The sequence below is a fragment of the Microcaecilia unicolor genome, chromosome 14 (genome assembly GCF_901765095.1).
Source record: "Microcaecilia unicolor chromosome 14, aMicUni1.1, whole genome shotgun sequence".
NCBI classification, from domain to species: Eukaryota; Metazoa; Chordata; class Amphibia; order Gymnophiona; family Siphonopidae; genus Microcaecilia; species Microcaecilia unicolor.
Window position 1 is genome coordinate 42475989 of NC_044044.1, and position 11850 is coordinate 42487838.

Below are 11850 nucleotides of genomic sequence, written 5' to 3' on the forward strand. Positions count from 1 at the left end.
TATTTTATTTGGATTTTGCTCACACCTTTTTCAGTAGTAGCTCAAGGTGAGTTACATTCAGGTTCACTGGGTATTTCCCTGTCCCTGGAGGGCTCGCAATCTAAATTTTATACCTGAGGCAATAGAGGATCAAGTGACTTGCCCAAGATCACAAGGAGCAGAAGTGAGATTTGAATTGGGCACCACTGGATGTCAAGACCAGTGTTCTAACCACTAGGCCACTCCTCCACACTTTTGTATCATCTGTACCCTCTAATTTGCTAGATTAATTTATTACAATCATAAGCACTGCCACGCTGGGAAAAGACCAAAGGTCCATCAAGCCCAGCACTCTGTCTCCGACAGCGGCCAATCCAGGCCCCAAGAACCTGGCAAAATCCCAACATTTAATAACGATCAATGGACTTTTCCTTCAGGAATCTGTCCAGACCCCCTTTAAACTCAACAGTAACTCACCCATGTCTCTCTTAAAGGACTTGAGATCCAAAAAAAAATAACTAAGAGGACTAAAGTTTAGTTTAGATACGAGATACCAGGCTTCAAAATACATAAGAACATAAGAATAGCCATACTGGGTCAGACCAATGGTCCATCTAGCCCAGTATCCTGTTTTCCATACAGTGGCCATGCTAGGTCACAAATACCTGGCATAAACCCAAATTCTAGAAACACTCCATATTACAAATCCCAGGGCAAGCAATTGTTTCCCATGTCTGTCTCCACAAATTTGTCCAAACCCTTTTTAAACCCTGGTACACTAATCGCTGTTTCCACATCCTCCGGCAAAGAGTTCCAGAGCTTAACTATTCATTGAGTGAAAAAATATTTCCTCCTTTTGTTTTAAAAGTATTGCCATGCAACTTCCTCGAGTGTCCCCTAGTCTTAGTACATTCTAGTTTAAAAGCTACTAACTTTGCAGGCAAGAGGCTAAGGACCCTGTTTACTAGCTGCACTAAGGGTGTCCTAGTGTTTTTAGAATGTGCTAAATGCTAGACGCCCGTAGGAATAAATGGGTGTCTCTAACATTTAGTGTGTGCTAAAATTGCTAGCACGCCTTAGTAAACAGGGCCCTAAGTATCAAAAGAGATTTACAATACATGACAGACCTCATAGACCTACCATTAAGAAACACAATCAGATCAACACGAACATACCTAAATCTCCACTACCCAAGTTGCAAAGGACTCAAATACAAAATAACTTATGCATCCAGCTTCTCCTACAAAAGCACACAACTGTGGAACGCACTACCAAAAGCCGTGAAAACAACTCTTCCTCTATACGAATGCCCAATGTGTCTATAACACATGAACCTTATTAGACAACAACTCTTTGCATTTGTTTCTCTACCGGTGAGGCGAACGCCTCAAAGGTATTATGGAAGCCACATTGAGCCTGCAAATAGGTGGGAAAATGTGGGATACAAATGTAACAAATAAATAAATAGCAATACTTTTCAAATAGCCCATGAATACAGTAATATGTTTTCTGTAATAACTTCCTCTTTTGAAGTATTATTTCATTTTTAATGCATTTAATCAAACCCTGAATCTTGTATCCCACATTTTCCCACCTATTTGCAGGCTCAATGTGGCTTACAAAGACCTGATGTGGCATCGCCATATCAGGATGAAATATACACTTGATGTTACAAAGAAATCAAGGACGAGAAGAGGATTTGATCAAGCAGTTGTAGAGAGAGACAATTAAAATAAAGAGCCATTTATGAGAATAATAAATTTGCCTAAACATTTAAACTGAGTAACACTACTGACCTTCACGCCTTCCTCTTGTACGAAATTCCCAAATTTGATAGCTGCATAAAAGAATCCGTTCTCCACCTTCCCGTTGGTCATCATGGGAGCTGAAGCAGCTGGGGTAGTAAAGCTTACTGTAGTAGTGCCGGTCTAGCACTAGCAGCAGCAGCACGTGTGTTGACCATATAGGGCCTCCCTGGAGAGCTGCCCACGTGCACGGTGGCATCTACAAACTATCGGAACCTCAATTTTTTACTTCATCAGTACCGTGAACAGTTTTGGTATCAAAATGCAACCGCTAACTGAAAAATGTCTTTTTTTTAAATCTGCAAGCAGTTAGTTTGGTGGCATTTTTCATTCACTTTTTTTCTGGTAACTTCACTGTAATTTATTTTTTTAAACCAAGTTGTGCCGTATTCACGTGTTCTCCTCATTCACGTTATAAACCTCTTATTTTCCCTCTCCGCTGTGCTTTCTCCAAATTGAAGAGCCCTAGCAAGGTTCGCCTCTCTTCATAAAGGAATTTTTTTTTTTTATTTGTACCCCGCGCTTTCCCGCTTAATGCGGCTCAGGTACTTATTTGTACTCTCTTTATCGCTTTGGTGGCTCTTCACTGCATCTTTCAACTACATCCCATATTGATGTTTTCTAAGTATTAAAAAAAAACATTAAATGTTTCTTTTTCAGTACCTCTGTTTGTTCTTTTTTCTTCCCCCTTTAGCCAAAACGGCCGTCGTCAGTTTAAAGCAGTTGCTTCGCCTTGGGTTTCCCGCCTCCTTCTAGTTCTAAAAGGTCGTCAACGTGGGATGCTTATTGCGTATGCGAGCAGCTGGCGATGCTGTTGGATGTGGCACGCGCCCGACGGCGGACGTGACGTCATCACGGGGGCGCTTCCAGGACACTTCCGGACGGCTTAGAGATGGCGGCTGGTCCGATTTCGGAGCGCAATCAGGGTGAGAAGGTAGTGGGAGGGAGCGACCGGTAACGACGAAACGGGCATGGTGGGAAATCGTTGGCTTCTCCCAGTATGTAATGTTGCCCTATTTTCTTTTAGTAACTGGGGCCCCGTTGATGCGTCGAGCCCCGATAATAAGTGAGGCCGGAGGTGGGAGAGGGAAAGTAAGGATATCCCTGTCTTGTCACTTCAACAGTCTGCTCCCCTAGTCCACGATATGCTCTATTGACTAACAAACATTATCTAAAAGGATGATCTTATCTTTCTCACACATTATTATTTTCTTTTGGTAAAGCAACCTGCGAAAAATAGGGGTTTTCTTTCTCCGCCAGTTCAGAAAGATGTGCACAGTTTCAGTCCGTCAGGGTTGCAAATGGTTCTGATTTTACAACACGACTGTTAGGTGGGTTTAGTTGTTTTGCAAGCCTCAGAGAGCCTGAAATCCAAACCTGAGGGCAGGGATTTTATGAGTTTGTTTATGATGTAACATTTTAGGAAAATTGGGCTTAAAATAAGGCCAGACTCATGGTTAGGTTAAAAAGAGAGGTTTTTGAGTCAACAAACTGTTGCATGCGCTAGTCTCGCCATAGTATTTCCCTTAAATGCTTTAAAAAAGTGGGGCTCAGCAATATCAGCACTGCAGAATAAAAAATGTTGCTGAGGTCCTTTTGTTTTTTTAAGTTTAATTTGATATACGCCCATTCAAAATGTATACAACAGTAAAAACAGTGATTAGTCATTTTATCTTTTGTAGATGCCACTGTGTACGTGGGTGGTCTGGATGAGAAAGTGAGTGAACCGCTACTATGGGAGCTTTTCCTCCAGGCAGGGCCTGTGGTCAACACACACATGCCCAAAGACAGAGTGACAGGCCAGCACCAAGGTAAGCTTCTACACTAACCGCTTCCTGTGCTCCTGGAACTAACAAAAGGGGCATTTGTGAATTTGATGGGCCCATGGTATGTGAGACCATACTATGGCTAAGGTGTACTCCATGAATCTAATTTATAGGAAACGTAAAACAAATTGGATACAATCTTATTTTTTTTTCACACAACAATCAAGCTGCGGAATTTGTTGCCAGAAGCCATGGCAAAAGGCATTTAGCAAATTCGAGTTTAGAAGCTTTTTATGGGCTTTCTTCCAGGAATTTGGCCTAACAATTGTTAGCCAAGTAGATCTTGGAAAGCTACTGCAAGAAATGGCTCTAATCTTCGGGATATGCAGGGTAGTTTTAAGTTACATGGAGTGGCTTATTGTGAGAAACAGGATGCTACACTTGATGGACCTTTTACTCCTGGGAGAATTCTGTTCAGTGGATAATTCACCACCCCCACAGAACTTGCAGAATTCTGCAAAGGAGCCACCATCAGGTCTGTGCTCAGTCTCTCTCCCCACCCCCACACAGACTGTGCAGCAGGAGTAGGAGGTGATCCACTTCACACTGGGTCACTTCCTCTTCATCTGCAGACTTAGACCTGACTTTAGGTCACTCAGCCTGGTATATTTTACATCAGGGGCTCTCAACCTAGTCTTTGGGACACACCTAGTCAGGTTTTCAGGATGCCCACAATGAATATGTATAAAGATATAAAAGGACTACAAAAACAAAATAAATCAACAATACGCTTATAGAATGAAATATAACAGTGTTGAAAATTATATAAGAATATGCATAATATAATACATGTACCAAAAACTTAATATCTTTTATTATAACAATGTCTACACAAATCCCCACCAATACCAAAACATATTCAAACACATACACCCCCGGATATACACAATCAAGAATTAAGCCAAACACAGTGCCTTAATTCTAAAATCATCATGCATTAATTAAAGCAGCAATACAAAATACTTAGCTTAAACACTGACTCATGATGTCCTATTTATTAAACAGTCTCCCAGATCAAATTTAATCCACCCCCTTCTTAAAAACTAGAGCAAAAATTAGTCTTCCACAGTTGAACTGAAGACCAAAAAGCAGGAATAGCACACACTAAATGTTTAATATATCATCAATAGCAAAAATCTTCAGATCCACTTAACATGTGCTCAGTGAATATGTATGAGATTAATTTGCATGCACTACTTCCATTCCATGCTGGCCAAGTGAGTCCCGAGGACTAGGTTAAGAATCTCTGTCTTAGACTCAGAACATAAGACCTCTTCTGAGCACTCTGCCTGGGATATTGAGTGAAAGCAACTCTAATACAGTTTAAGCATTATGAGGGATTTGTATTTGAAATATTAAACACATTTATTTAGCGTTCACTAAAGAAGGAGCAATGAGCCATTGCTAATTGGCAAAGGTACATACTGCGCCATTTACAAAACAAAATAGGTAAAACTAAAGCCTACATAAGATATGGTCTAGGAAATGAATGGTGCTCGTAAGCTCTGACAAGTCTGATGGTTCATTTGTTCAATTGACCTTTGGGGAGGGGAGATGTTATCTGTCTTCTTCATAAAACATGGTAATAAAGAAGACACCAAAAACTACAGGCCAATTAAGGTAAATGTGGGAGTTGGTAAATTAATGGAAAATTTAGTTAAGGGAAGGCTAGTGAATATTCTTGAAGATCTACCTCAAAATGTCTTCTGGGCTGATTGACCTTGGGAACCAAAAACCAGACCCAAGAATTGCACTTGGGTCCCCCTTGGTATGTTAGTGTACAGAGCTACTCTTCTCATTTGGGAACCCAACAGTGAGAAGTGTGCTCATGAATGAGCTGTAAGTGGGAATTGATGGCTACATACTTAACTAGCATGATGGCCTCACTCTAATATGGTACCTGGGAAGGGTGGGGGGAGGAAAAGATGAGCATTGGGGGCTGTAAGAAACAAGGTCACCTTGCTCATGGCAGAGACTGGCCAGTTAGTAAATGAACTGCATCCTGACTGGAGTGGTTGGATAGGGGTTGTAGTGGATATAGGAAGTGGTGGGGGAGGGAGTTATTCAGTCTTTGAACTGTGAGAGGGAGGCAGTGATAGATCTAAAATGGGTTTCTATTGGTATTTTACTCAATATCATTGTCCCGTTCCCCCCCCCCCCCCCCTCAAGAATATGGAAAGGAGGAGGGATAGGTTACATATAAAGCAGTGGTTTGGGTTCCTGACCATATTCTGGTATTTAGTAGTTGCTTTAATGAGCGATATTGTACTAAAACTTGCTTTGAAGATAAGTACACTCATAATCACAATGTCCATTTCCTTAGGGGTGGTAAATTTTTTAATTGGTAATATTGAACTGTTTGTTGCGAAAGTTGTTTTGTATTACACTTGAAGTTCAGTAAAAATTGTTTTAAATAATTTTTAAAAAATTAACCGCATTTAAGACTGGCATATCTGTATAACAAGATGGGAGCAGACAGGCACAGAAAATCTCTGTGAGAAAGGAAGGGATTTACTTATTAGGATTATTTACCTACTTTTGGAGAAATTCAGCCAGGGCAGTGTACAGCAAGAATAAGCTGGACATTTACAATTAGTACACAATGAGGCTCATTTTCAAAGCACTTAGCCTCCCAAAGTTCCATAGAAACCTATGGAACTTAGCCTCCCAAAGTGCTTTGAAAATATGCCTCAATGTCAACACAGTACAGATTAAAACATCTTAAAACAGAATAGGGCAGTGATTCCCAAACCTGGTCCTGAAGGCACCCCACCCAGCCAGTCAAGTTTTCAGGATATCCACCAAGAATATTCATGAGATATTTGCATGCATTGCCTTTACTGTATGCAAATCTCTTTCATACTTATGGTGGATATCCTGAAAACCTGACTGGCTGGGGTGCCTCCAGGATCAGGTTTGGGAACCACTGGCATAGGGGTAAGTGGAGGTGGAACACGTGAGTTAAGATAGTTACAAGGGTTAGATACAAGGTAAGAGTGGTTAATTTAAGATTATATGCCACCTGGACCTACTCATCGGACAAGACGTTATAAAAAATTCTCAGTAAATAAGGAAAATTTGCAAGAGGAATGTAGAGCGTAAATGGATGGGCAGACAGGATAGGCCATAACATCTTTGTGTGCCATCATTTTCTCTTTCTGTATTTTTTTACATATTGTGTGGTACTCTTGCCATGCTGTCCCACCCCCTTACTATTTACTAAGTTTTGGTTTTATCCTTGAATAGGTTATGGGTTTGTGGAGTTTCTTAGTGAAGAGGATGCAGACTATGCTATAAAAATTATGAATATGATCAAATTGTATGGAAAGCCTATCCGGGTAAACAAGGCCTCAGCCCACAACAAGAATTTGGATGTTGGTGCAAACATCTTCATTGGGAACCTAGATCCTGAGATAGATGAGAAGCTGCTGTATGACACTTTCAGTGCTTTTGGTGTCATCCTCCAGACCCCCAAGATCATGCGTGACCCAGACACAGGCAATTCAAAGGGATATGCATTCATCAACTTCGCCAGTTTTGATGCCTCAGATGCTGCCATCGAAGCTATGAATGGACAGTACCTGTGCAACAGGCCCATCACAGTATCTTATGCTTTTAAAAAGGACTCCAAAGGGGAACGGCATGGCTCAGCAGCAGAGCGGCTGCTTGCCGCACAGCATCCTCTGTCACAAGCAGACCGGCCACATCAGCTCTTTGCTGATGCTCCACCTCCCCCATCAGCCCCTGCTCCCATTGTTACAACCCTGGGACCTGGCATTCCTCAAGGTAAGCAAACTGAGTTTTGTACAAAGTATCTTCAGTGTACACAGCACAGTGCAGCAGTTGTAAGTGCTATTTATATACAGCTGTGAAAAGTTATCAGAAAAAAAGTATTGATCTTTGAGGATATTTATCAAGCTGAAAAATCTACATATAATAGAAGTTCAGAAACCTTGCCTATCCTTTTGGATGCTATAGACAGCGTAGAGGTAGTCCAGAGAACTACTACAAAAAGTCCTATGATATGGGTAAAAATGTTTTAGATTTTTAAGAACTGAGAGAAGAGAGCCAGAGAAGATATTCAGACACCTGAAAGGTATTAATGATGAATAAGAGATGATCCTTTTTCAGTGAGAGAAGATTTTGCAACAAGGGGTCTTAATATATAGCTCTAAGGAGATAAGCTTGCCTCAGGAAACCATTTCCTCTGCCTTCCCTATCCTCCTTTTCAAATAAAATTTAGAAAACCTTAGAGATCTCCAATCTCTTTCAGCTGAAGGAATTAGAGCCACCCCAGTCAGTAAAGCTCAGCAGTCAGCGGCATCCCGTTGAGCTGCTGTCACTGGTACCCCAAGCATGCTCAATTCTGCAAGAACTGAGCATGGTTGGGGTGCTTGCATCAGCAGCTCAGCATGATGCCACTAACTGCTAAGCTTTTTTGACTGGGTTTAGCTCTAGCTTTCTTCAGCTAGCAGGGCTTGGATACTCTGCCAGCTACGTGAATGGTGTGCCCAACTGCTGGGTGGCCCTGAGGCAAATTGGAAGGACCCAGGCTCACCCATGGCTGTGCCCTTGCTTTATGTACATGTGTTGCTAAGAGAGTTAACTTTACATGGAACAACCAATTAGACCTGAATGCAATGAAATTCAGATCTTCTGCTTGGCCCCTACTCAATGCTTATTGAGTAGTAACATTGTTTTCCATTCTTCCTTTAGGTGTACCATCACATGGATCCTTTCCTCCTGGACCACCACCAGGAACCATGCCCCCAGGAATGCCTCCTGCAATGCCGCCCCCACCAATGCCTCCAGTCTCAGGTGCTCCAGGACCACCCCAGGGTGCTGCTGCAGCAGGACACCCCTCAATGCCTCACCACTTCCCACCCGGAGGCATGCACCCAGGTAACATGTTGAGGCCTTCTGGAGATGAAACATAACTATCAAGATACTGCTGGGGAAGGTGGCGATTTTTAACATTTTTATGATCCTAGAAGTGATAGTGTTTGAGCAGCGGGAAAAACAAATGAAATCAAGCTATCAGGTTAGGAAAAGTATAAGGAATCGTGGAACTGGAAAAAAATAATAGCGTTTATCTTAAATTTTTTTGCAACTGTTAATCTCTGCTTTATACCTCCTCCCCAGAACTCTTGAGGCTTAAAGTTCTAATTATGTACATTTTTTGAGAAGGGAGAAGCGATAGATATTTAGGGGTAATCCTCTAACAGGGCACCTTGTAGGCGCTCATGTTCCTTATAGAATAGTAGCCCAACTTGGTTATTAATGCGCCTAGCATTTAGTTGCAATCGCTTAACACTAGCCAGGAGAGCTGGTGTAGGTGCCCAAGTGCCACATGGATGTGCATAACTTAAGGGCCCTTTTACGAGGTAGCTCGTGGTGGCATCGGCACGTAGAATTTCCCAAGGAGACAGTAAATGGCCATGTGCTAAAAGTGACACACGGCCATTTACTGCTGGAACCCTTACCGCCTTCTATTTCTAGCACTGGAAACAGCACGCAGCAGACCTGGAACTACCGCTGGGCTCCTGGGTGAGCCCGGTGGTACCCCAGACGCCTTTTAGTAAAAGGGTACCCTTAGTGGTTTGTAAGTGTATTTTTGGAACTTCGCCATGCTCCCATCCCCACGTACACTCCTCTGGCAAATACATGCTATGTAAGTTATGTGTGTATATGCCAACATTATCTGCAGACACCCTCCTAAATGTTACACATTTGTGCCTAGTTTACAGAATTGTAGCTAATAAACCTCTGTAAATTAAAACATTTTTTAACAAATGACATTTTGGTGCAAAGTAACAAGATAAATACAAAAGTGCAAGCAAACCCTGTGACAAATGAACATCCGGTTTTCCACCTCACTTTTTAAATTTTCAAAGATCCTCTTATATTTTTCTATAGTATAAATGTACAAACGAGAAGGCATAGGATGAACATGAAAAAGGATAGACTCAGAAGTAATCAAGAGAAATATTGCTTTACGGAAAAGGTGATGGATGCTTTAAACAACTTCCCAGTAGAGATGGTAGAGACGAGTCCTATGCTTTCTTGAATTCAGATACCCAAGATCTATGAGGGAGAGGAAGGGGTAGTAGAGTAGCTGGTATGCATGGATAAACTGGATAGGCCATATGATCTTTCTCTCCTGTCATTTTCAGTGTTTTCATGATGCTGTCTATTACTTTCCAGGCTCGCAGAAAAGTTTTTTAAGGGTCTGTGGTTTTCATTAGCATCCAGTGCAAATAATTATCCTATTACTGTGTTGAATTTTTGTGGCCGTCTTCTCCCTCTGAGCCCATTGTGTTAATTCATTGCATTCCCCAGAAGCTTTAATGTATTTTGTCCCTTGGAGTGGAGGAGTAGCCTAGTGGTTAGTGGAGTGGACTTTGATCCTGGGGAATTGGGTTTGATTCCCACTGCAGCTCCATTGCCCCAGGTACAAATAAGTACCTGTATATACTATGTAAACTGCTTTGAATGTAGTTGCAAAAACCACAGAAAGGTGGTATATCGTCCCTTTCCCTTTATAACCATTTTGTACTTAAAACATTCCAAAAATGTTTCCACAGGAATGCCACCAATGTCCGTTCCGCATCATGGGCCCCCAGGAATGGGACTGCACCATCCAGGACCTCCAGGGGCTGGAGGGCAAGTTGCACCACGACCGCTTCCTGGGATGCCACATCCTGGTCCTCCACCTATGGGCATGCCGCCAAGAGCACCATTTGGATCTCCCATGGGTAAGCAATTCCATGTACATTCCAGTATGTTCTGGGAAAGGTGCTGCAGAATTACACAATGTCATATCGTGCCAAAACTTGCTGAAGCAGCCCTTGCATGCTGGTTCCCTTCTCCCAAGTAGAGGAAAAGATAAATGCAATTTGTAATGTGACCTCTGCTAGTGACTTCAGAACAAGCCACTCTCAGACAGATAGTCTAGTTAAATGGTGATGTTATAGATGACTTGTGTTCTCTTATCCCCATCTGCACATGGCCTTTCTACACAAACAGCCCATGAGGTAAATAGCAGTAACTGTACCTTGGTAACTCTCTGGATGGCACAAAACAGGATTTAGAAATATTTTAATTTCTTTTAGTCTCTGTGCTTTGGAGCAGTGATCTCTCTCAGCCTTAGATTAAGAACAGTTGGGAAGAAAGGATTGATTGTGAAAATCCCAAACAGAAGTCTTGAGAATTGCCACTTACTTTCAGCTAAAACGGGTGTAGATAACAAGTTAATGCAGTCAGAGAAATTTGTGGACCCCAAAACTCTGAATCAAAGACAGTTATCCTGTTACCTTTTATGTTCAAGTTCATTATATTGTCTTTTTCTTTTCTTCAGGTCCACCAGGTCACATGCCACACCCTGGGATGCGTGGTCCTCCTCCGCTGATGCCTCCCCATGGATACAATGGGCCCCCAAGGCTACCACCATATGGTTACCAGCGAGGCCTCCCCTTGCCACCTCGCCCTGCCCAGAGGATGCCAGCACCTCTTCGGGGCCCCATCCGAGGACCTATGCCACAATAATCAAGTCCCAAGATCTCCACAGTGAAAGACTTTGCCATGCTCTCTGTCCTTTAGGTTTTTTATTTAATATTTTTATATTGGTAAGGGTTTACATTCCTATGAATAGACAAGGAAACTGTAGAATGTTGAATGGATTTCATCTTGAAAATAAAAATTCTTTGAGAAATGCAGGGAGCTTGTTTTGTTATCTGGCTAATTGATAAGAGACTAGGAAAGGATTTTAGTAAGATTTATTTTTTTTATGTAAATGGAGAAAGGCTAGCTGAAAAGAAATAAAGCCATTACAGCATTCCTCCTTGAAATTTTTTTTTTCTGTTTCTATTATCTTTTTGGGATGTAGCTGTTTCAAGAAGCAGTGGAGGAGTGGCCTAGTGGTTAGGGTGGTGGACTTTGGTCCTGGGGAACTGAGGAACTGAGTTTGAGTCCTACTTCAGGCACAGGCAGCTCCTTGTGACTCTGGGCAAGTCACTTAACCCTCCATTGCCCCATGTAAGCCGCATTGAGCCTGCCCTGAGTGGGAAAGCGCAGGGTACAAATGTAACAACAACAAAAAAAAAGCCACTAGATGTGTTTTCACTGGTTAGTTCTGACCACAGTTTTGATAGGAAGTGGGGAAAGTTGAATTTTAAAATAGTTCTATAAAGTTGTGTAGCAATTTTGGCACCCATGGTACCTGCTGAGCACCAATTCTGTAA

At 42.0% G+C, this 11850-nt stretch overlaps 1 protein-coding gene across 2 annotated transcripts; it reads left to right on the top strand.

Annotated features, from left to right (window-relative positions):
- The first annotated feature begins 2591 nt into the window (after positions 1-2591).
- On the top strand, positions 2592-11446 carry SF3B4 (splicing factor 3b subunit 4). Of its 2 annotated transcripts, none has more exons than XM_030188030.1 (6): positions 2592-2710; positions 3467-3595; positions 6857-7396; positions 8327-8512; positions 10195-10365; positions 10968-11446. In XM_030188030.1, the coding sequence occupies exons 1-6, from the start codon at positions 2677-2679 to the stop codon at positions 11153-11155; spliced, it is 1248 nt and encodes a 415-aa protein (XP_030043890.1). In that variant the 5' UTR covers positions 2592-2676; the 3' UTR covers positions 11156-11446. The 2 variants fall into 2 exon arrangements, with proteins under 2 accessions (XP_030043890.1, XP_030043891.1); XM_030188031.1 differs by having other exon boundaries at positions 2700-2782.
- Positions 11447-11850: the final 404 nt, after the last annotated feature.